General features: G+C 38.1%; 1 protein-coding gene across 4 annotated transcripts in view; it reads left to right on the forward strand.

The window, feature by feature from the left end:
- Positions 1-25162, forward strand: part of TBCK (TBC1 domain containing kinase) — a 103705-nt gene extending 78543 nt beyond the window's left edge. For all 4 annotated transcript variants that reach the window (XM_032186573.1, XM_032186572.1, XM_032186575.1 and 1 more), the window contains exons 25-27: positions 8774-8949; positions 12966-13125; positions 24481-25162. In XM_032186573.1, coding sequence (XP_032042464.1) covers positions 8774-8949; positions 12966-13125; positions 24481-24591 — 447 coding nt within the window. In that variant the 3' untranslated portion in view covers positions 24592-25162. The remainder of the gene's footprint in view (positions 1-8773; positions 8950-12965; positions 13126-24480) is intronic.
- Positions 25163-25683: the final 521 nt, after the last annotated feature.

The raw sequence follows: 25683 nt of genomic DNA on the forward strand, positions 1-25683 counted from the left end.
TTTTTCAAATCATTGTTTTAAAATCAGATTTTGCATATGATAACTAGTAATTAAATATTAATGGCAATGTAGTCCGTGGTCAGTCCTTGCCAAGATAAATTACTGGAATATCAAAAAAGAGGAATGGAGTGAGAGCAGAATCTCCAAAGTCTCTCTGGCCAATGTTACCTCTGCCCATCTATGCTCAGCACTCAGCTGTAGCTGGCACTTCCCAAAGTGGCACTGTGATTTTTACCTGTGCTTTGTCTGCCAGCCAGTTTTCTTCACTGATTATTGATGGGTGATGCTGTATCGACTGCATGGCTCCCTTCTTGAAAGTTTAACCTTGTGCAAATGTTTCTTTCTACAAGTACAGCTGGGGCAAAGCCTTGGAGTATGACTAGTTTTCAGCAAGGAGGAATTCTTTGTTTTGTCTCACTGAAGAGTAGGAATAGTAAACTCTGTTTTCCTCTTTTCTTTTTTTTTTAATACACGTCCCATGCTTGAAGAATATTAGGAAGCAGTTACACAAATCATTGTTTTAATAACTTCACTGCTAATTATTTATCAGGTTTCTAACAATATGAGGTAAGCTGACATTTTCTGAAGGATACTTTAGAATTTTCCCCTGAGAAATGTGTAAGGAGTCAGCTTGCGAGTTCCCAAGGAGAAAATGATTTCAGGCTGTAGTTGTCCTGAATTGCAAGCTGTCTGTCTGAAGACATAGATGTAACTTCTTTTTCTTTTTACATAGTTTAACATTCACCCTGGTTTCCTTGGAGAGGAAGAATTCCAGTGGAAGTCCGTTTGGCAACCAGTATAAATACTTGGTGCAGTTTCCTGGGTATCGGCTTTACTTCATACTTGGTTAAATAATCCATATTTTATAAATAGCAGCCTGTGTTTTTCGCAAAAAGGCCTAAGATTTGATTTTTTTTTTCCCTCTATTTCCCAGGTCTCTCCTTCTCTTTTTCTCTAAATGTCCCAGAGCTGTGCTGCCTTTGTTAATACTCATTCAGAAAGTCTTGGTTAAAAAGCAACTACAGCTTAATCCCAAAAAAGATGCATTTTCTAAATTGAAGGTCCTTGACCCCAAGTGACGTATGTGGTCACGTTGTAAAGAAGGAATTTCTCTCCCACTTACAGTTTGCATTAGGGTGTTATATTAAATTCCTGTTGCTTTTGTTTTAGAAGAGGGCAAGGTTGTATCTGGCAGTTGGTATTCTTTAGATTCTGCAATTTTCTTTATTTTGTCCTCAGAGTATTACAATTTCTTGCCAAAGAGGCAGTATTTATCGAGCGAACTGGATGCACTGATGGAAAGCGGGGAAGGCAGGCAAGATTGTTCTTGCTGCTTCTAGTTTCATTTCATATTGAAGCTTCTTGTCGGTGTTCTCAGGCACAAGCAGATTACAGCTCAACTCTGTAATTTAAAGGGGTTTCCTGCAGTGGTGAGAAGAGTTTACCTGTTTTATCATATCAGAGGCAATAATAAATGAGGCCTTGCTGCACATCTGCCTAGCTGCATGCAGGGAATAACTTGTCTTTTTGCTCTGCTGACTCAGCTGAGTCACTCAATCACGTTATTCCAGGGAGACAGAGAGAGGTTTCCATAATAATCAGGCAATTAGGCTACTTAGGCAAGCAGAACCCACTTATATGGTATTTTTGTAGACGGCCTGCAACTGTGTACGGAGACATTTGGAGTAAGCTTACGAGTAAGAATGGTCAGCCACGGCTGTTTGCACTCTCCTTCATCTTCTTTGGCCTCTCTTCTCCTCTCCTTTCTGCAGCATCACCTCAAGCAAAGGGGGAGAGGAGATGTGAGGTGTAATGTATGGCCGGGCTGCAAGGTGGGTCATGGCTTCCTAAAAATGCCCTTTGCAATGCAGAACACTGCAGATTGAACTGGCCACAGAGCAGCACTGCTGGAAGCACGTACCTTGGTAATTTTGGGCTCCAGCTCTTTGTGATACTGGCATGGGTGCTGGGAGTGCAGTGGGACACAGATGTGCGGTGTGGACTGGTGAGCGCTGCAGGAAGGGGAGGACACATGCAGCTTCCAGACCCAGGAATGGGGCAGGCTTAGTGCTTGGGAAGTAGAGGGAGATGGGGAGCATGGACAAGGGTAGGATGTTGGTATCTTGACTTGGAAATCTGAAGAGCTGAGTATGACGGCAAGGGAAAACTGAATTCAAGGCATAACAAGGAATTTGCAAGTGAGGTTGTGTAGAAAACAGTGACACTACAGTGTCTGCAAAATTTTAGAGAAAGTTCCTAATGTCTGCAAGTTTGGCTGCTCCTCCTTTTATAAGTAGTCCTGACTGAAAATCAAAATCTGTGTTACTCCTTGCTAATGATGATCATAAAAATGGCATTGGTTGTGGGGCTGAGGGAGTGAAAAATCAAACCTTTTTGGTTTTTATTATTGCTGTTGTTGTTATAATACTTCCCTGACTGTATAGGCCTCTTTCTGCCAGTAACAGTGGCTCTATGCATTATTCTTTCTCACTGGGTACAGGAGTAAAATAGCTTTTGCTATCGGGCCATCAGAATTCAAGGAAGCAATGGGACCCCGTCTGTTTGAAAACAAACAAACAAAAAAATCCACCAAAAATAAACACGCAAAGGACAGAGATCCTAGAGGATTAAGTACTGCCTTCATCTACTCAATTACAAAGGATGTAAAGAAAAACATTTGCATGGAAAATGCTAAGTAGAAACATGCTAGTCATGATTGGTTTTATAAAACCTTTTAAATTATGTGACTAAAATCCATAGTGTTCGTCCTTGATCTTGTTTTGAGATGTTTCCTGAAAACTGTCTTTTTCTGTCATGAAAACTGCTTTTGATTTCAAACTGGAGTGATAACTTTGCCTGCCTGCCTGGCAAGGTGGCTATGGATATATCCTGAAGTGTCCAATTCTTGCTTATTCTCCCTCTTCTTTCTACCTGTTTTCATCTGACTGCTATGTTTTAATTTATCTAAAATAGTGTTACTCTATACGAATATATTTGCTCCAAAGCTTCTTTAGGACCATGACCTTGAATATTATGTTTACATGGAAATCACTTTAACATCACCTAAGTATCAGTAATGGAAGAAGGCTTAAAACCAAGCACAAAAGCAACATCTTTGCTACAGACTGATGTGATCTTTGATTCAGAGTTGCATCTGTTTGTGGTTGCTGTGTGAATCTGCTTTTGTCTGGTTTTGTTCCATCAATTCTTCAGATAACTTTTAAAACTTTTCTTCTAAGCTGGTTGAAAACATTATTTACTACTTATTCCTAGCCGTACATGCATACACTGATTTCAGAAGCAAAATCTTACATTCCAGAAACATGCAGTGACATTGTCCATGAAGAATGTTTCCTTATGAAGGATTTGGGAACTATGAAAAGAATATTTTGCCTGAACCCCAGATTTTAATCATACTGACTTTCAGGCTGCAGTTCCTTCTGTATTAGATTTGTTGCAGCAAGCTATGCCAACTTCAAAGACAAAAGCGCGGGAGCCCTGCTTCTATTTAGATAAAGCTGTCCTTTCCATGGATAAAAAGTTGCTTTATAGCTCCTGTGTTTATCAGATGGGACTGTTAAGTTCAAGTTCAGCAGAACTAAAGATACTTGCTTATTTTCTCAAGTGTGTATCTTTATTTAATAGCAAGGGTGAAATGTCTGTAAGAGATTACAGGCTAATGGAAAAATAGATAGGAGTTATGATTGCACCAGCCACATGTCCTGGAGTGCTTTAATCTTTTTGAAGCTTGATTTCTAATTTGAGAATGTGTAAGCAGCTTTAGTTCTAATATTTAAAAAAAAAAATAAAAAATTAATTCGTAATGCCTATTTCTTCTTATTAAGAGCAGTAAGTGCACATGGCTTAGCAATTCCCAGGCCTATTTAAAAATTAATGAGGTGAGAAGAGTAAATTCTTTACTTTGCAAATACTTAGGGTGTTGTCAGGGAAACTTCTGGGACACAACGAGACCTCAAACTTTGGTTGAAGTGCTCTTTTCCCTGTATCATGCTGGTCTTCTCTGAGGAACAGCTTCTTATACCTGACTAGTCTAAAGTAAGATTCACCCCCAAAGGTAAGATATGCTAAAGTAAGTCGCTGTCTGTCAGCCACCTTCTCTTTCTCCTCCTCTTAAATGTTTGGCTGGGCTAAAGCAAAGAGGGTAATCCCTGAGGTAAGGTAGGCCACAGCTTGAACACTGATGTGGAAAAGAGCAGGGAAGGTGTGGAAAGTTGAGAAGAAAGTTTGGGTGGTTAGGGGCTGAGACAGCCTCAAGTGCAGTGCCAAAGTGCAGGTGTACGTATAGCAGGATGGTGGTATGAAGAGGAGGTGTGAGGAGGCCATGCAGTACTACGGGCTCGGGGGAGAGTGGCTCAAAAGCTGGGCAGAGAAAAAAGGCTCTGGGGGTGCTAATGGGTGATTAGGTGGGACTGTGCCCAGATGGCCAAAAAGGCCAACGGCATCCTGGCTTGTATCAGGAATAGCGTAGCCAGCAGGAGCAGGGAGGTGATCGTCCCCTGAACTCAGCTCTGGTGAGGCCACACCTCAAGTACTGTGTTCAGCTTTGGGCCCCTCGCTATCAGAAGGACATCGAGGCCCTGGAGCGTGTCCAGAGCAGGGCTCCGAAGCTGGTGAGGGGCCTGGAGCACAAGGCCTGTGAGGGGCGGCTGAGGGAGCTGGGGGGGTTTGGGCTGGGGAAGGGGAGGCTCAGGGGAGACCTCATTGCTCTCTGCGACTGCCTGAAAGGAAGCGGTGTCGGCCCGGAAGGGGTGGGGGTCGGCCTCTTCTCACAGGTAACTAGTAATAGGACGAGAGGGAATGACCAGGGGAGGTTTAGGTTAGAAATTAGGAGAAATTTCTTCTCAGAAAGAGTAGTCAGGCATTGGAAAGAGTTGCTAGGAAAATTGTGGTGTCATGTGACACCTTGGCGTTAGCCTTGTTTAGCTTGTGCTGACTGACAGGAAAGCAGGAAAAATGTCTGATATGAGATAGGTTTGTTACAAGATACCTCAGATGAAGTCATATTTTTAAATGTAATTAGGAAGTATGATCTTATAAGTGCGTGCATGTATTTCACTTTGCAATTTGAAGGAAATAAATTAGTCTGATAAAACAGCTGTTACTGGAGAGAATTTATTCAGCAATTCTCTTTCCCAGAAGTCTGTCAAGGAGCTTTAGGCCACAGCTTTGCTCAAAACTTATACAGAGATACTGGAACACAAAATAGACCATATAGGCAGAACTGGACACCCTAGATCAGGAGGAAAAAAAAGGCGAAATTATAACTAAAATTATGACAAAGGCAGTTGCAAGGTTCACAGTTGAATGTTTATCCTTATTTTTGTCCCAGTTAATGGAAAAAAAGCTTGTCCTAGTTATTAAAAACTTATTCACAGTACAGATAATGTCTGCCTTTAGAACCCTTCTTGTGACTTCACGCTTTGTAAACGGGGAAAATCTTTTTGTGTTATCATAAGGAAGTTCTTTTTGACAATTTTGCTTTCTGTTGTAAACTTCATAGACCTAATGCTTTCTTCATAAACTTATTATTTCCTGAGGTATTCATCCCATACGCAGAATGAGAATTGGCTAAATTAAAGTAGGAAGTGGTTGTGTAGTTGGAATCCACCACAATGAAAATGTTTCTCCAGAAGACCCGATTCAGGTCATAACAGCCAACTTCACCAGCATAATCTGCTTATATAACTCCTGATGGGGCTACCTGAGTGCTTGTTGTTACCAGCAGCCATCAGTTCCCCCTTCAAAGCTTGAATTCTTTTTGCAATGGACTTCCTTATTTTCCTTCCACATTGCTCCACAAATGTCCTCCTGAAGCAGAAGCTGTTGCTTGAGGAGGGTGTAGCGATGCCAGCTACCTTTAGTCATCAGACAAATGAAGTGTATTTATGTAATCACTACTTTTCTACATTGCTAAGTTTCTTGGATGTTGAAAACTTGTCTGATGTGATTTCTCTAGACGTGGACTGTTGAATTAATTTGACAAGTCTGAAGTTTGTCAGAAGAGTTGGACATTGTTCCTCTTCCTCCTCCTCCTCCCCTTTGATCCAACTCTTTTTCATGGACTCCTCCTGGGGAAATGCAGATGCTCAGGTGCAGATGCACCCTGGCAGGTGGGATTCTACAGCAGCTGGGAGGTGGCTGTGTCCTCTGTCACACTCGTATTTTTGTTGAAACAGGTCTCCCTTAGGTGTTGGTCTATTCTGTTGAAATACATAATATGTTACCTAGAAACTCAAGCATCTTTCTGATTATAAAGCATTGTGACCTCTATTATCCTGAACCTGGGAGGACATTAGGTGCTGAGACTAGAAATTTGGAAATTCTTGTGTTTTAAGTGTATTTGTATACAACAGAAAAGCCAGTTTGGTGGGCTGATACATTCCCTGAAGTATACCTAAAGATTCTGTCTGTAATTTTGAGTACATTTTGATAATCTGTGTTACAGTAAAGGTGTTTATATCTGCACAAGGAGTGTCTAGGAAGTCTTTTCACAGAATCACAGAATTGTAGGGGTTGGAAGGGACCTCAAAAGATCATTGGGTCCAACCCCTTTTGCTGGGACATACCTCAGAAAAATGTGTATGCTTATGCTCTCCTTAGTATGTTCATGGCCTTCTTCTCTAGAGTTGGAATAGTCCTCAGATTAAATGTGAAATTAATATTGTTTAGAACTGGAAGAGAAAAAAAAAAAAAAAAAAAAAAACTAGAGCCCATATGTTAGTTAAGCTAATGCTAATTAGTAATGCCTGTTTCCCTCAGCACATTACCCTTTTTCTCTTGAAATTTTTTATGTGCGCATAGTTTCTTGAATCTGTGTGACTGCTGCAATCTAAAACGAGGTGACATGGAATTGTTTTTTCAAAGGAGAAAATTTGGTACTGTGGTACCAGAATGTATTTTGAGTGTGCTATATGTACTCGTTCTCAAAAGTAATACACTGTAACATTATATTTGAGGCTGTCCTTTTTTTTGTTTTTTTTTTTGGCTTTCCACAGTCCATCTCTGTGTGCCTGTGCTCATGTTCTGAACAACCATGGGGTGTATGAACACATCATTTATGATGAAATTATTGGCTATTTAGTTCGTCTTCTTCCTCAAGAATAAGACAACACAGTCTGAAGTTCTTTCAGAAGATGCTCCCTGTAACATATCCTAGCTATTCTGTTTGTTCCTGTCTCTTGACAAGCCAGAAAAACTCACTGGGAACAGCTGTAGACTTGGTTATAAACAACTTTTGCCTCTGTTTGACCTTCTGCACAATAGGAGCTTTTAACAGTTGCACAAGACAAACCAGTCGAGTTGTAAGATGACAACGCTTTATAAGCCTATCGTTGATGTACCTAACTCTTGGAGTAAGTTGAGTTCCATAATGGTTTTTTGTATGCATAGCCAACGTGTTAACTCTGTATCTGCTGGATTAAAGCATAATGAAAATAAGCTGCTTTAAAATTTACCTGTGATTTCTCAGATTGAGGCAGTGGCAATAACAGAAAATAAAATCTTCCTGCAGAAGACCATAAATAAGTGCAATTTATTAACTCCTTAACACCATGGCGCATGCTGATGTATTTTTAATTGCATAGTGTATGAAAGTTCTCAAAACTTGCACTTTCAACAGTTAATGAAGGACCCTCTAGTTCTTTTGGATGCAAGTGTAGTTGTAATGGCACGTAGTTTCAGCATGTAAAACAACCTGAAGGAAGGACAAAAAGTTTCTTCAAACACTTTACAATGTGCTCATCACAAGATGGTTGTATTTTTTCTGTTGCGGTTCAGAGTTTTGTATGTGTTGGCAGTTATGAAAGTACAGGATATCTACATTCTTTATTATTTACAAAAATAAGGGGGATTTTTTTTTTCTTTATTTAGAAGTGTGTGAGCTTTTAAGAACATGAATTGAGAAAAGCACTGCAGAAATGTTACTGCTTAGGAATATTTCTGAGATAATTCACAATGAAGGTTCTCTTATGAAAAACAATTTAAGTATTATTAAAGTAGTTGTTGGAATATTACCAGGTTTGATACCCTACTAAAGAAAAAGGAACAGATTTTTTTTGCGTTATGATATTTTATTTTTTCTTCAGGTTTGGTTTTATTTAAAAGTAACTCTCTATGTTTTAAACTGGGGAAATTCCATGGTGTTTCAAAATACACAGTGAAAGATTTAGGACATTTTACGCGTGTGTCAAGACATGGAGACAGAAGGATCAAGAAGGGTTGTGCAGGACTATTTCTAACATTTCTGATGTCCTGATCTTGGTCTGATCTTCAGGCTGAAGGTTGCACCTGATGTTTAGATAGTTCTGTAGCTTACAGTGGCGTTCCTGCAGTTTCTGTGCCAAGTCTCCAGGTGCTACCCTTCTTTCATTCTCTAAGCCTTAGCCATTTCAGCTTGTCTTCTCAGAGGGTGCTTCACAGCCAGTTTGCTTCACTTCTTCTGATGCTGAGAAATGTTCTGAGAGTTTTCTGAGCCCCTCAGCCAAGGTGAATTGTGATTTGTTAATGAAAAAATTAAAACATTTTGCACTGATCATTGAACAATTTTATTTTCAAACTACTTCAAAAGAAAATAGGGCTGTATTTCTTGGATAGGCATTTGACACTGCTCTGTATGGATAGTCCAACTCTGATGATTTCAGAGTTTCCATCTAACTGGGTTGTTATACTTTGAGGTTGTCAAATGAGTAGATGATTCAAAGAATGCTATGTCTTTAATTCTATCACCTTTAATATTTTTTTTCTCCTTTTAAAGTCTAGGGATTCTATCAAGCTGGATGACCTGAAAGCAGAGGTGTCACCGCGCATTTCAGCAGAAGATCTGATTGACCTGTGTGAATTGACGGGACCTAGTCATTCTAAAACACCTGTAAAGAAAACAAAGCCTAGCAAACCAAAGCTGCTGGTGGTGGACATTCGTAACAGTGAAGAGTATCCTTCAAATCCAAGTGCTGGTCTTGCCAAATCATGCTTGCATCAATTACCTTCTCTTTGTCTGCAGGCAGTGTAATATTGGAATGGTAAAAAAAAAAAAAAAAAAAAAAAAAAGGGGGAAGGGATGTGTCCAGGTACAGCGGAAGAACTGAAGGCTGATTTATTTTTTTTTTTTTTGTAGGGAGTCCTGGTTTGTAGAGAAGAGTAGGGATGTATTTTTGCCTTCGCGCTTGAGGCTGTGGTTGTAATGAAGCCTCTTTGTACCAACAGCACAAGTGCTTTGATACCACTTGGGGTTTTTTTGTGATAAGTGTTGTTAGCAAACCTTCCTCACAGAACATGACCAGTATTTCGGAAAAGTGGGAGACTTCCCACGTTAGTGGAAGGGAAGTGGAGAAGAGTTGATAGGGACTGGCAATGCACATGAGCTCAGTGGAAAGTCGCTTCTCTACTGAGAGCCTTCTCTCTACTGTCAGGTAATGTAGCCCAATGGCTGTCCTAACTTGTCATCTAGTTTGCTTGTAACCAGCTTAAACATATCTTGAAGCTATATTTTTATCAGGATTGCTACACGGTCTACACCATACTCTTCTGTTTTTCAAATACATACTACTGCATTCATGGAGGAATTTTTTAATTGTTTTTCTGTATTGGCATAGTTAAGGGGCTGGATTCACTTGTTTTTCGGAAGGGGGATGCCTTCTTACCAGATGTGTTTTGCCAGGAAAAAGCATGTTCATCAACATCCATCTAAAAGTGGGAACAATTACATGTTTTTATTTAAGGTAACTTTTAATGTTCTGTGGGAGTACTGAGAATATACTTGTTTTATATCATTTTTTAAGTACTTCTCCTTTCATAATAGTAAAGGTGATGCAGATTGTTGCTTTTGCAGGGAGGTGTACTCTTAGTTTGCTGTGTAGCAAGCTGTAATTTGTAAGGATCAAACAGTACTCAGTAGAAAAATCGTAAAAGAATCGGGAGTCTTAGTCCAACTTCTGCTTCCAAAAAAAGGAGGAGCATTCATATTACGTATGTCTGGCTTATTAAAGATCGCCAGTGACAGATTCAGCCACTGGGAAAAAACTTTCCTGTGCCTGACAATAGACTGCATGTGTATGAGAAAAGAATAAATACTAGGCAATGAAGTGAATGTCCAAGAGTTATAAGCTTCCATGCTTTCTAAAAGGAAAAGTACAGTTACTGTTAAAGCTCTTAGATGGATGATATTATTTCCCTCTAATGGTGAACCAATGCTAAATATTTGAGCTAAAGTATATAGTAAAAACTTAAATACAATTTTTACTTTTTACTTTAAATAGGTGTAAATATATTATTTACATAATAAAGAGGATAGTATAACTTGATTATTCTAGATAAAAACTCTTATTTTCAGGGAGTTATAACCTTATTGTAAGCCATACTTGAACCTGTAATGTGGTCTGCTGCAGCACAGATAAAACGAAGTGATCAAAGGAATACAAAAAAAAAAAGATATTTTTTTTTCTATCGCTTGCATGTAGTTATTTCATTCATTAGTTAAGGTTTCCAATTAAGTAGAATGTCATCAGTGTGACTGTTTTCTAGACTTCTGTGGCCTATTTTTCTCCTGGAATTAGCCTGTTGAAAATGTGGTTCTCCTGTGTTTGTTTTTTTTTGTTTGTTTTTTTTTTTTTGTTCTTTTTGAGGCTGTGTTCCAAGAGATCATTTCTCTATTAAGAGAAAAAAGTTTAAAAGAGAAAGCCCTGGAATTAAAAGCTCTAAAAGGTTATTGCTACTGTATAAAAAGCTTTGATACTACTGAGTTAAATAATGTTTTTATTACAACATGCATCACTGTGGTGTTAATTATTTAAGCTGCTTACTAGAAATCATCAAGGAGAAAGCAGGTGGAAAGCAAGTAATATGAAATGCCTAGACTATAATCATTGTGCTGAAAGACTATTATCTGTGTACAGTAATGGATTTATTTGTATTACAATCAAGATCAAAGGCAAGGTGCTTGTTTAAGTTTTTCTGTAGCCTTCCTAATAGCTTGATAATAGGTTTTACTCTACTGTTGTACTAATCCTATTCTATTCATGTGGAGTAGATTCAAAATTTCAATTATTTGGAAATCATTTGACTGCTGTGAAGTGGTTTTGTGAGGTAATTTTTCGTATTACAAAACTTCAATCAGTCTTTCACTTTATATTTCATAAACGAGGAGGCATGCTGGAGAGAGAAAATCTCGGTAGTTCAAGCACATTTTAATCAATGTCGGTGTTGTTTCAGCATGGTCGGAGTCTATGGTGGTAGAGTAAGGTGTGATTCGCTGCAGAAAGACCTACTTCCTTCTGCTTGTAACCTGCCGTTTAAGTATTGGGTTGACTTGAATCTTCCAGATGTTAGGAGGTAGGGAATGTCATTTTAGAAACACCAGCCTAGTCAGCAATAAAATTACCCCACAAACGATTTATTTTTTATGTCAGCTGTAGAAGAAACTTACAGTGTGTAGAACACTATTAAACTGGCATCAATTCTGAATATACATAGGAAACCATAGGAATAACGTGTTCACTGTCTTATTCTTGCAGTACAGAAACAGTCTTTGTCAAGTTAGGTGATAATGTTGGCAAATGTATTGCTTTTCTTTAAAAAAAAAAAAAAAAAAGTTACTCTGAGCATTTAGGCACACTCAGTAGCATGAGCATAAGCTGCTAAGTATATCCACAGTCACATTCTGTGTAAATAAATGTCATTTCAGACCTTTTACCCTGATTAGTAGCTATCAGAACGATGCAGTTACAAATTAAGGGTGGGGAGGGATGTACCTGCACCCCTGAAATGGTGAAGGAAGGGATGTCATAATTTTCCCTTACCAAACAGTAATAAACTGATAATACTTATGGATGGTATGTGATCATCTTTGTTGTTTCAGATGTTTTAACAGAGCCGTGTTTTTTCCCACACAATAGTAATGATGAACGTAAAGCTGAGACTTACAGAAGTCACAAGAAATGTATACTAGTATTAACCTAAGTCAGCTAAATCTTACCTCCATTTAAGGCTGCTCCTTTAAAAACAGGAATTCTAAGATATATAATCAAATCTAGTAGCTTTCTGCAAGTATGGTAATAAAGGGTGACTAATCTGGATATTTGACATTGTGTATATTTTCACACAAGCTTGCAGTTTCCCAGCTCTTCAAAGCTTTTCTTATTTACTGTTGGGGTAGGAAGTATTCCATGAATGTGCATACTGTCTATAAAAGTAATTCAGAGGTTTATTAAGGTCTTGACACTTTTTGGAAACTCAGTAAAAGCTAAGTAGTAGTGATTCAGCTGAATTTTTATTGAGGAGACTTTTACATTCATTACTTGTTCAGAAAATCTCACTGAACAATTACCCTCTGAGAGTAAAGCACAATTTAACAACATCTCAGCATTGCTGGCATTCATATGTGAACTGTTTTCTGTGTAAGACCCAATATGTGCTCACTGCTACTGGGATTGCAGGTAAATATAAATGATGCCCTTTGGATCTGAATCATAGGGGGGCTTGTGAGGAGTTGGCAGGAAGTTTAAGAAAATTTCCAAATAATCCTGATTTAGTAATGGTTCTCATTTTAAGTAAATTTGCATGAAACTCCTTTGGAAGGGATGCTTCAGCTGCTCACTGATATTTGGTTCCTGTGATTGGACTAGAGCAGCTGGATTGAAGTAAAACCCGCAGAAATGTACATACTGTGAATACTGGGTCCTTAGTACTGTTGCATTTAACAGATCAGTTCCTGTAGTGCCATGCTGTATCTTTTATGAAAGAAACTCTTGATTCTCTCCATTTTTCTGTGTAGTGTCAGAAATTGTTTTGTCTCTGTGTAAGTAGCAACTGAGGTTTGTCAAAATATACCAAGACAAAAGACCAGCATTGTTGTATCACATCAGCCAGGAGGAAGAGCAGGTTCATCTTACAACTATGCGCGTGCCACACATTTCTCTGCCTTTCAGATGTCCTTAACTGTTCTTCCTAAGCTTTAACCGTGGCCACATTTCTGGCAGCATCAATGTCCCATTTGCATCAGCATTTACTGCGGAAGGAGATCTCATCCAGTGCCCAGCAACTGCCACACTCCAGAGCTTTAAAGGAAGAGTTGTGGTGATCGTAGGAAATGCAGTGAAGAATACAGCTGCTGTAAGTCTATTGATATAATATATATGTTTATATTTAGAAATACATCACAGGAATTAATGCATACAGTAATCATAAATACTAAGTTTGGATAATTTAGGCATTAGTAACTGGGTATCACCACAGGATTTGGGGCAGGGGGGTGAGAGGTTCTGCTTCTAGACAGAAATATTTACAGTGGTCAACATCTGAGAAAGTTAACATTTTGAAGTGAATTATTTAGCATTTTTTCACCTTTAAAATCTTTATGTTGGAATGTTATGAAAGTGACATCACTTCTAACGTGCATCAGTAAGATCTATTTTTCAAAAGTGACTTGGGTTTAACATTTACTTTTTGCAGTGTTATTAATTATCTACAAGTTAAGTAGGGAGCAACATGCATGTTGTATTTGAACTCCAAGGGAAATAAGATACAGTTCATATTCTCCAAGTAAGAAATAACATACTGATTAATTTTATAGAATCATTTAGCTTAGGTAATTCTGCTCATTTAAGAGAAGAATGGTTCATACAGCTGTCTTCCATATGATACTTTGACTAGATAGGGAGGATATTGGGATTTGCCTACTAATTTCTTTAAATTTTTAATGGTGTTGTGAACCAGCAGAATAATAAATAGAATTATTTCTGTTTCTATTCTTTGTCTCTGGTGAAGTGAACATATTTTACTGCAAAGGTGTGCTTTTAGGTTCAGTATACCTTTAGTTCACCACAGTCTCTTAAGCTTATTTACTCAGACAGCAAGAACTCATCTGCATAACAAATGTTTTTTTGTGTTTTTTATGCATATAGGGAGTTGTAAGTAGCATGAGAAATTTCTTTCATTAACCTGTTTCATCATTTAGAAAATGAACTTGTGATATGTACCCTATTTTTAAACAGTAGCAGAGGTGGTATAAAACAGACTGTACAGCACATCAAATGGTTTCAGTCCGTGAGTATCTAGGTTTCTGTATTAGACTTGGGTAAGTCCATGATAAATATTTCAACATGAAATCAATCAATTTGAATAATCACAATGGCTCACTAAATGCTGAATGCATAAATTGCCCCTCAGTGGAATAAATACAAAATGCATAAAATGCTAAGTGCCAAATGGAGATGATTTAATGGACACTTGACACCTTTGATGGTGGGCTATGCAGCAGCTTTCAATAATTACATTTTAAATCACTGAACATCCTAATTTATCTCAGTAAGAGTCTTACTATTTGCTAACCTCCTGAGGAATGGGAACAGAAAAAACAAAATGCTTTCATTTTCAGTAATGACTGTCTTTATGGAAGATAACCCACATACTAGCAAGTCATTTTCTGGGAGTTTTTTTTGCAGGACCAGTCAGAAATGTTGAATCTGAAACAGAGAAACACTGTAAGTGCCTAGAACAGAATAAAAATCAACCTGAAACAAGTATCTGTAGGAAAGAAAGGACAGAGGCTTTACAGTATGGGTTGTGGGTTACACTGTAGCTAAGAAGAGCAGATTTTTTTCTCATATAACATAGTGACACTTCTAATGCAATCTTGGATTTGTTTTAGCTTTGAAATGCTTCATTAAATGGAAAATCAAACTTTTTCTTTGCTATGCACTTCTACACAACTTCGTGTTCTTAGCGAGTCCAAGCACTTCAGCCATGTATAAGGAATATGCCTTATCACTAAGCAGTCTTGCTACATCTGAGACAATTGTTACCATGTTTGCATACAACTGTAAATATACATATATTATACATATATTTACAGTCGTGTGTGTGTGTGTATATACATATATATATATATATATATATATAAATAACAACCTCAATTAAACCATGTTGCTAGAACTTAGAGGTCCTTACTTTTGTAAGTTTTTTGTTTGTTTGATTGTTTTTGTTTTCTTTTGTTTTGTTTTTAAGGCCAGTTTCAGTTTTACTCTGCACAGGTTGCATGGAACTGTCTGCTGCTATTTGTGAGTGTAACCAATCCAAAAATACCTAGCTTGAGACTAGACAAAAATAATAACTATTGCTGTCTTGAATTTTTGCAAAGTAATCTAATAGTATGAATGTGTGGAAACAAAAACAGTATTATCCAAATAACATAGTAACATCTGAACATCTCTTAGTGTTGCTAAGAGATGTTCAGAATAAAATATGTCTTTTCTAAACAGAATTATGTATTTCCAGTTGAATATGAATTAGCCACAAATTTTTTTCTTCACCATAAAGGAGAATTTTTCAGAAGTGTTGACTGATATTTACTCTACTAAAAATACAGAGATTGGCACCTCCAAATGTGTTACTTAAGTTTATGCAGGGCTGTGTGGGTGTCAGAATTATCCAAAAATATTATTGATTTATAAGGCTATTTGTAATTAGGAGACTGAATCTTTCAATTACATTTCATATTAGTAATCTGCTTAGCACCATAGAAGTAATAAAAGAAAAAAGGCAACATTGAGTGTATTGAACAGACTTGTAGAAAGCTCCTTTTATTTCCATTTTCACACTTCTTTTCTGTCTCGTGTATTTGATTTGGTGCCAGATGATAAAATATTTAAATTGGAAAGAAAAAGCTGTCTAGAACTTGATAGGCAAGAGGGGAAAAGAGAAAACTTCCCAGTGGCCCCGCTCCAGAAGAAGACAAAGCAGCCAGCAGTGCCCCAGACTGGCTTTAGCAGAACACTTCCTTCAGACAGAATTAAAACTGGGTAATCCTACTTGTTAAGCAACTTAATTTACTCGCCTTGAAAGCTAAATGAATAGGTTGTCTGGTGCATGAGAACCTTATGAATGCACTGTTAGCAGCACAATGGTGTCGCAGAGAGGCACTTGCACTGGGCATGGTGCAGCAGTGCTTGGCAGGCGCTTGTGCTCTGCAGCACGTCCCTTCCTAAAGGCTGGTTCTCCCGTTGTGCTGGCCTTTCTTCTCCTGGGGGATCCCAGGCACTTGTTAGCAGAGCAGAAACTTGTTCGTCTCTCAAGACCATATAAAAGGTGTTATGCTCGAATTAACCAGCCAGATTCTGTTTTGATTGTTAACTTAAATACGTTAAGCAGCAGCATCTCTTAAGTGAATTAAATTTCCCTTTCCCACATCCACTGATACGAGTACCGTGAAAATTCCAATCCAGACAAAGAATCGTTACAGTTGGCAGTATAATGGTCAAGTGCTCAAGAGGAGCACTTTCTGGTTTTGTTTTTGTTTTTTTTTCATGCACAGCAAATAGCATTTTGGTGCTCATTAATCTGTCTCCCCTGACTTTTGTCATTTCTGAAATCTGAGATACAGTGTGTGAAAAGGTAGACCATAGTTACAGACACGTAGGAAAGGCATTAGTTTGGGTTTTGGGGAAGGGTGACATTATTTCTTCATTTCCCATTCCTTAGCCAACTTCGAGGTGGTATTTTCTGCTCCCATTTGCAACTTTTTGACTGTATTATTGTGATGAAAACTGAAACTAGGATGGGAGAAATAACTTATCTGATATCAAGTCATGCTGCAGCAGCTCAGTTTTGACCCTGACTTACTGCTTCTTGTGTGGTACAGTTAAGATAAATTTGTTACGTTTTTTTTGTTTGTTTGTTTTGTTTTTTAATGAAATGCTTTAATAGAATAAAGTTTATAGAACTCTAATATGTGTAATAACTAGAAACTCATTTATTTCTTGCCGTCAAAAAAAAATGCAGGCAAGCTGTATGCTGAAACTTAAAGAAATCTGTATAGTAAGCTAATGAATTCTAAATGGGAATGTTTTAACTTGTGATTGTTACTTTTGTTTAAAATCTGGCTAAGTTATGTTGCTATAAATACATTGTCTAGACAATTTCTACAAGTCAATGAAGCAAAGTTGTCTGTCTCATTGTGTCACAGAGTAGCTAATAGTTAAAATGTATGAACTAGCTCCAAAGCAAAGGCAAGTGGTGCAGGATTTCCATGAGATCTTACTGACCTTTTTCAAGGCAAGAGGGAGAGGGTCAAGTTCAAGATTCTTTTTGTATAACACAGTTCTAGCCTGAAAAAAAAAAAAAAAAAAAAACAACAGCAGCTCTTTCTATGGGGAAGTAACATTTTTCTCTAAATGTAGATGCTGATCTGTTAACATAAAATCTTTCCTCTTGCTTAAAAATGTTGGGTAAAGGTAAAAAGATAATAGAAAACATTTATTTTATGGTACTTGGGAGACTGATACCAAAAGTGGTTTTTTTGTTTGTTTGTTTGTTTTTTTAAAAAAAAGTCCAGAGAATGTAAAACTAAAATGTATTCTCCATCCACTCATACTCTTTTTTTTTTTTTTTTTTTTTTTTTCTCATTGTTAAAAAGCTGAATGCAGTAGAATACATGTTCGGACCCATATTGTAGTTCCTTGTGTTTGTGTTCTTGTTCTTGATTGTCTCGGCACACTGCAGAGATGTGCTTCTTATTATATGAAGGCTGAGATGCATAGGTAAAAGTGTCTAGTTACCGCTGTGGTGGTGTTTCATTGTTGGCTTTTTTGTTGTTGTTGTTAACTTCTGTGTTGTTTGTTTTGTTTGTTGTTTTTTTTTGTTAAGGCCTTTTAAAGAAGCTTTGCCAAAGAAGCAAGTCCCCGCATGTTCCAGCTTGTTTCTTCTTATAAACCTGCTGTAAAAAACAAATGCAAACCCATGAGATTTCATAGGGTTGTCTGAAAACTAGGTGTTATGTAGCATACTAAAAGGCAGATGAGTTCATGCTTCTGAAGACAAATACAATTACTTAGAAGGGCCCCCTGAAAATTTTGGAGTGGAAATTTTGGAGTGAAAATAAATAGAAATTAGACAATTAATTTATTGAGATGTTTTCACTATCTATCTAATGTATTCTGAATTTCCTTGTAAATTATTAAAAATTATTAAATTATTAACAAAAATTTCCTTGTTGCTTAGCAGAAAAGCAATTGAGCAAATGGGATGAAAGCTGAAGGTATTTTCTCTTTGTAAAAAAGGAAGGGCTCCTTATGATTCCCAGAATGGCTCTTTCATCTGGTTGAGTTGTTAAGGCAGCACCGTGGAGTCTGGGTTTAGATTCAGAGCCTAGTGGCATCATCAGGTGTCTTTTTGCCACCTTTAAAGAAGAGATAGGCTTCGTTAATCAGCAGCAGTCCTGCTGGGTGTCTCTACCTAGGACATGCTAAATAATCTTCATTATTTTATTCCGTTAAGTCTGTATTTTGTTTAGTCTGGTTTTGTTTTTGTAACATGTACACATGTTTATTTTTTTCTTAATCAGCAGAAAGTTAGCCCAGCTGCTGTTGCCAGAACACTGCTCTTCACACAGCCCAAGAAAGGCGCTTGGGCTGCAAGCCAGCAGTTGTGCTATGCTGTTGTAATTCTGTGTGCATTTGGAGGGAGGGTCGAGGACTTACATCTTGGAGTTTAAGAGGAAACAGGACAAAACTGGCCGTGTAGGTTTGCCATCAATAATGTCTAAAAGCTGGCAGTTTTTATATTGATTTGCTGTAGGCTGCCTCATCAGCTGTCCATCTAGTTAAAAAACACGACTTCAATTTGGGTAGTGTTACTAAAAATTAAAGCAAAGTGCGAAGAAAGGTTTTATACTTCCAAGCATTTCTTTAAACATTTCTCCACATCTAGGACAGACTTTAGACAATTTTACAAAAAAGCCATCCTAAAAATAAAGTGAAGAATAAAGTGAAGTGAACAGAATTTCTTTGCATACATAAGGGGAAAGAGAGAGGCTCATGCACTCTTTTTTATGTTCAGGCCACATGTGTTATGTGTCCCTTCACTAACAGCTTTTCTATTTTCTGATCAAAAAATAGAATAGGTATGCTTTTTGCAGTTTAATTGTACAGTCTATTCAGCTGTATTGGGTGCATTGCTTATATTTTGGTCAGTATAAGCTGTTAACAGCAGCTAAAACTCTACAGATGAGTTTTCATTCAGGTTCTCACTCTCAGCTGTTTTGTGTGTTTGTGTGTAATATTACATTTCTAAATGGAAGATTAAACATGCAGGTGTTAAAAAGTTTCTACGTGGAGAAATGCGAGTCTTTGCTCGTACTTCCTCAGTAAAATCTATCCCAAAACCAGCTATTAAATATCTGTTTGTCTAGGCTTATTTTCAAATCTTTGCATTTGAGTCCTTAAAGTTTCTGCTGTATTTTTGGACTGATGGAATGGAAAGTGTTCCTTGTTGGCCAGGTCTGTGTGGGAAGATTTTTTTTTTTTGATCTTACTAGAGTAAGTTCTCTTTTTCCTTTTTTTCTTTTTTTTTTAATCATAGTATGTGTCTGTGTGAAGTTGTGCTCCTTGTGTTTTGTACTTCGTACCGTAACTGTTAGCCAGGCACTGTTTTGTTGGTTTGGGAAGCTTCAGGTAACTCTCTCTCACCTTGGTGTTAAAGTGCCTTTTCACTTCTCTGAAACCTTTTAATAGAAGAAGAACCTGACTAAAATTAATCTTGTGCTGGGTCTGCTTTCTGACACGTGGAAAGGGTTGGTTTAAATAAATAATAATTTTAAGAAGCTGTGATGACCATGATGTGCTTTCAGATTGGCTAACTCTTTACTGAAATCATACAGCAAAGCAGACTGCACTCCCTGATGGGTTTGTCCAATATGTGATTACAAAGGAAAAAACCAACAATCTTATGATAGTGGATGGCAATACCACAGAATTTGGTTAACATCTCTTCCAGCTTCTCATGTACCTCCCTTTCTTCTGACTCCTTTGGTGTACGATGTTACACCTATACCCCGATAACATTGGTCACAGCAGTCCTTTTTGATAGCCTGGTACAGTAAGTTACTCCTCCTTCCCTCCCAGCTTGCCCTTTAATCACTACCTGTCACAGGAATGTCTGTGAAAGTGAATAATGTGTACGGAACAACCCCTGTGGCTGCCCTGAAGGGAGCTGGGAACAATGCTGCTCAAGCTGTGTGCTGTTATTAAGGCTCTTTGCTGCAGACAGTCTGAAAGTGTGATGTGCCTAGTGTAATACGCCCAGCACACTTGAAAGCTGTGATTTTACTGCTTGGAACAGAGGAGTCGAAACATTTTGATAAATGCTCCTTTGGTGAATATCAGTTTCCCGTTTTAAACTGTGCAGATTATTAAGGTTCTTGATATTTAATGGTACTTAAAGGAGCGGTCCTGTCATGCTGTTTGTATCAGGAGCAACACCCATACAGGGTAAAATGTTTAATATTTACCCGGCTTTTGATACAAATTTGCTTTGATCTTGCCTGTGTTTTTGAAAGCCTGATTTTGTGAGTGAAAAAGTCTTAGCTTACTGCTTTCATATGTAAATTATAATTTTCTGTCTCAGTTGTACTCACCAGGAAGGATGTTTTATGTGGAGGTGATTGATGTATTATGTAATAGGGGAATGGTGTTTCCAAAACCTTCACCAAAGCTGTGGCACAGGAGCTGTTAAACAGATTGCTTATATATTCATCCTTCCATATATAATATTTTCTGTGAAAACAGCGAAAGGAAGTTCAGTTTAAATTCTAGATGCAGCCAGTAAAAACACAGTAACCTAACTTTCTTGGAAACTGCGTTTTGAGGAAAGGCCACCTAAGACAGAAAGGAAAAAGCTTAAAGTCTTCTGGCATCTTTCTAATCTTTTCCTCTCCTGCAGATAAGCAGTAACACCATTTCCCCCCAAAAAAGGGTCCAGTATTTCGTAGTTCTGTCGGAAACAAAAGCGCTACAGAGGACTGTGATCCAATGGTGGTATGGGGAAACAGAAGTGATGTCAGAGCAGGCACTTTGTACAGCTGAGAAAGCATAATCACCTTCTAAATGACTGAGGTTCGTTTCTTTTTAAAATCAGCCTGTATAATAGAAATCTAGCTGTGAACTACATTTGTATGTTTCAATAAATCTCTCCTTACAGTGTAGGTGGTTTACAGGTTGCTAAAGTTGATGTAACTCACTTCCTCAGCTCCTCATATTATCTTCTGTCATAATACCACCTCTGTAAATCAAGTTAGTGGAATGCAACTGTATATTCAGGTGCCTGTTCTTTAGTTTCTGGTTTGACGCTTTAAGATAGCACTCCTAAAGGAAACAGAGCCCAGGCGTTAAGTCCAAGGTGACAGTTTCTGCTTCAGAAATAGTCTGTGGTATAAATTCAGAAGAGCACATTGGGCTTGCTTTCTTGATTCTTTCAACTTTTGGGGGAAATACCGTTTTTTTTTCCTTCTCTCTCTTAATTTCTTGGATGTAGGTTACTGATATTTCAGCATAAATGAAGAACATGAAGGGAGGAAGTCTGTGTAGCTATTTCAGATAGCCCTTCCTCTCGTGCCTCTACATCAGTGCATGTGCCAGACACAACACTTCGTGTGTCCTGAAAATACTGGCTTCAGTTCTGAAAATACTAGCTGCAGTATTTTCAGAATTCAACAGGATATTTTGGCAGGGAAAGATAGCAGGTGGTAGTGGAACATTTGGGAAACATGGTGAACAAGCTCCTCTTCTTGTCTGCGACAGACGGACTCCTCCCTCTGGGAGAGGAAGGCACAAACATATACTAGAACAAAACTATAAAAAGTCAAAGCTTTAATTAGGGAGGAAGGCTATTACACTAGTTAGATGGCTTCTTCTAAATCTACTCTTTACCAAAAGTTATTTCTATTTTGTGTAACACAACGTAGGAACATGGAAGTTGAAGTGTGAATGTCTTTAATTGGATCAAATCCCATTAACCTGTGAGTTAAATCTTGACTCTTCTCTTGTTTGCAGTGTGGAGCCACAGTGCATTTTCGGAGGCAGATGTATTTGCAGAGTTCACGGAGGCTGATATTTGGAGTTTGATGGCAGCTCTCACCATATAGCAATTTATAAGCCACTGCGCCACTGCCGTGCAGCTAATTCTCATGGTAGTGAGGTATCAACAGTAATGCAATACTAATACATTTTCTGCTCGCTGAATTTTCCCCGTCTGGATGTTCAGATACAATATTTTGAGCTGTATTTCTCACAGAAGCTGTGTGGACAACTGCAGACAGTTCTGTGACAACTTAAGGGGGAAAAAAAAGCCAGTTCATCTTGTGGTGTATCTTCTTATCATGTCTCTTGTGCTTTCTACCTGCCATTTGCTAACAGCCACAGATTCTGCAGTGCTTGCTTCGTGACGCCTGCTTGAGAAAGTGAGACTCTTCACCATAAGATTGTAAGGAAATCTTGTCATGAGCAGTAAACAGAAGTTATTTTTAACCATACCTTGGTTACTAAAGCAGTTCTAAAATATGGTGGGACACAGGCCTTAGTGCTCAAACCCTAAATATAAAATAATTGTTTGCATATTTTCAGATTACATGGAATGGTAATTATAATATGGCTAGAGCCTGGAATAATTTGGAGGAACGTTTACAGTTCATTTTCAGAAATGGAATCTCTCTTCTGACACAGGGGACGTTGTACTCTGCCAACAACATACTGCTTCCTGTCAGCCCGAACGCTTGTTGTCATTTTTCATTTCTGCCAGTTGTGAGCAGCTTTGGATGCAGTCCAAGGCAGAGCATCATCCATTAGTCACAGGTGGAGAGCACTGTGCAGTGACAGATATGAATGTATGAAGCAGAGATGCGTAGTAGGAGTATTTCACTGTATATACTATTTTTGGAGCTCGTGGCATGCACAGCTGAACACTGTTGTTGACAAAGGGAAATATATTTGCCTCTTTTACTGTACACCACGTTTATGGACTGTAATTATAGTGAAAGGTAATTGGACTTTCCTAGTGCAATGTCTGTGCAAATTATACTGCTTCTGCATCAGAGAGCCTCTGTGGAAGCATGGCATTTACTTTTCTCATGCAAAATGGCATCTGTATATGGATTAACTGTAATGTTAGCTGTTTTGATTGTTTGATGGTATTGTGGGGATTTTGTGTTGTTCCCTCCCCCACCCCCTTTGATCCTTTGAATCCTGAGTTGACTGACTCAAACTAGTAAGAGAAGAGATGATCAAACCTACTTTTGGTCTTCCTTAGGCAAGTACTCCAAACAGACATGACAGCCAAAATGTCCTGACTGATCCACTTCAGCCTCTTATTCTGCCTTGAGCTCTTACTCTGCCACGAGTCCTCAGTGGTCACAGATCATATACTGGTTGCTCACTGCCTGGTTAAATCTGTCCTGAAACAGAAAGAGAATAATACAGGAGCTGTTTTGACAGGTAGATGTACAGAAATTAATTCTCTATATTAAATACCTTCAATATGAAGCAAAATTTCTGGCTATGGAAGGAGGTTAAAACTTTGCTACTGTGAACACTTCCCTTTTAAAGAGATTATTTCAGTTGTTGTACTCAATCAGGTAGTCACATCGTGTTCTGCCTTAGTATCTGTTACGCTATCACAGCCAATTAGAGTGAATGTAAGAGGAAATCCCTTGTACCAAGTTTGGACAGGGTGCCTGCTGCTGTTCTTTAGTTGGTAATGTTGTTTCTGGAGAGGTAGTTATTTGACATCATGCTTGCACTGGTTTCTGCAATAGTATCATGAATCATTTTAAAGAGTCGAAAAGGGAAGTACGACTCTTTTACATGGCCCATTTGGAAGCACTTACTGTTTTTACAAGTGGTACTAATTTGTCAACCTGGTATAAAGCAACAATTTGCAAGATTGGAATGGCAGGCCAGTCTTTCTCGCAGGTATTGGAAATAAGGTAAAATTGCTGTGGATTCTCTCCAATTAATCCATTTTTAGTGACTTGCTTTTTAATGTACTGCAATCAGTATTTAGAAGGCAAGTTTGACATGTAATGAACGAAATAATGTTCTTTCAGCGGTGTAGCAATTTTTCATCAAGATGCTACAAGGAAACTGACAACTGCCGTGTTGGGTTTATGGAATGAATTACCTGGGGAGAGGGTTTCAAGGACTGCGGAAGGTGGGGGGTTGCTCACCCCATGTAACTTGCTTAGTGAAAGAGTGTCAGTTAGTGTCTGACATCTGTGAAATCAAGTCATGCTGGACAACTTTGACAGGTAAACAAATGAGTATACCATCAAACGGTGGTGCTTGTACATTTGGGAACATCTAGGAGTTAGATTGTCCTAGTGGAAAATACCTGATATTTCCCACTTTGAGGAGAGGCGTTGCAGAGATTACTCCAAGATTAAACAATTCTGTAACAGTGAGGTAAAATCCTGCCTGAGCAAAAATGAGTAAGGTTCAGGTATGACATTTTCACAACCACCAAACTATTTCCAGCTGTTGCAACAGACAGGCCTGGATTCCTTTGTGGGACTGGTTGGTGCAAAGAAGAACTTCTAGAATCTTATAAGCTTTCTTTTGTTTAACTTGGTTTTCATAACATAAAGCGTTTCATTTTGACTTATGGTCTATGATACACAGCATGTTAATTATATATCTGCTTCAGTTTGCAGCTCATCTAGTGAAGAATAAATACCCACGGGTCTGCATTCTAGATGGAGGAATCAACAAGATCAAGCCAACTGGTCTCCTCACTGTTCCTTCTCCACAAATATAAGTGACTGTAAATGTCTGGGACGACCTGTCTGAGTAGGCAAGTCTTAAAGTTCAGCGTGCATATCCTGAACTCAAAGGGCATTATGTTATTTTCACTATACAACCTCTCTGGATGATCAGTTGTCTTAACCTGCAGATCAAGAGCAGAGGTATTTTACACTTATTCTTTGATAAAGAGCTTCAGCTGGCACAGATGGAAAATGTGAATCTTAAGGTTTTCTACAAAACTTCTTTCAGCAATGATGTATTATGCAACTGGCTGAGCTCATCTGCACAGAGAAAGAGAAACTCAGCTGGCATTTGGTTTCTTAGAAATTTTTCTGCAGAATGAAATAAACTGGCAAGTGATGGCTTGAAGCTGCACTTAAATAGATTATTTTTCAAAGGTATTTTACTGTGAATATTGAAAGTAATGAGCTGAAGTTGTGTCCTGTATATCAAAGAAGGAAAAAATGTGTTCTCTTTTATTTTGAAGAATAATTGCTGTATCTTGTGACCTACTTTTTTGTTGTTGTTGTTTGGAGAAAGCATTTTTCATCTGGATTGGAAATAAAGATATGTCCTAGACTGGAGATCACTGTAAGAGCTGCTGCTCAGTCAGTCCAAAGTGTATCATATGCTGCAGAAGTGGAGAAGGCATACTCCTATGTGGAGAATTTAACATCCAATTTCCTGAAACATGGCAAATGCAACTGTTTCTGAAAAAATTGTGTGTACCCCAAACTTTTTTTTTACAATGCTATCTTATGACAATAGATCCTGTATTCCACAAATGCTAGTGTTTATCCAGGTTACTAGCTCACATCTTAAAAAGAAACAAGGTAGTTGTAATTTTCATATAAAACTAGTCTAGAGAAATTACTGTTTTATGAATGTACTCTAATTGGAGGTGTGAAGTTCTGTTTGGTTTATTCGCAATTCTTTCAGCTAGTGGTGCAGACTTTTTGGAGGCCTGTTACTGAAGATAGCAATCCTGTTTCCAAACTAAAACGGATCCAAGTGCTGTAGATGAGTGAAAGCAGGGTTCTGCAAAGGGCATAAGGCGACAGTCCACTACGGGATGTGGAAATTACTTTGCAATAAGAAGCCAAAA

Source organism: Aythya fuligula, chromosome 4 (genome assembly GCF_009819795.1).
Source record: "Aythya fuligula isolate bAytFul2 chromosome 4, bAytFul2.pri, whole genome shotgun sequence".
Taxonomy (NCBI): domain Eukaryota; kingdom Metazoa; phylum Chordata; class Aves; order Anseriformes; family Anatidae; genus Aythya; species Aythya fuligula.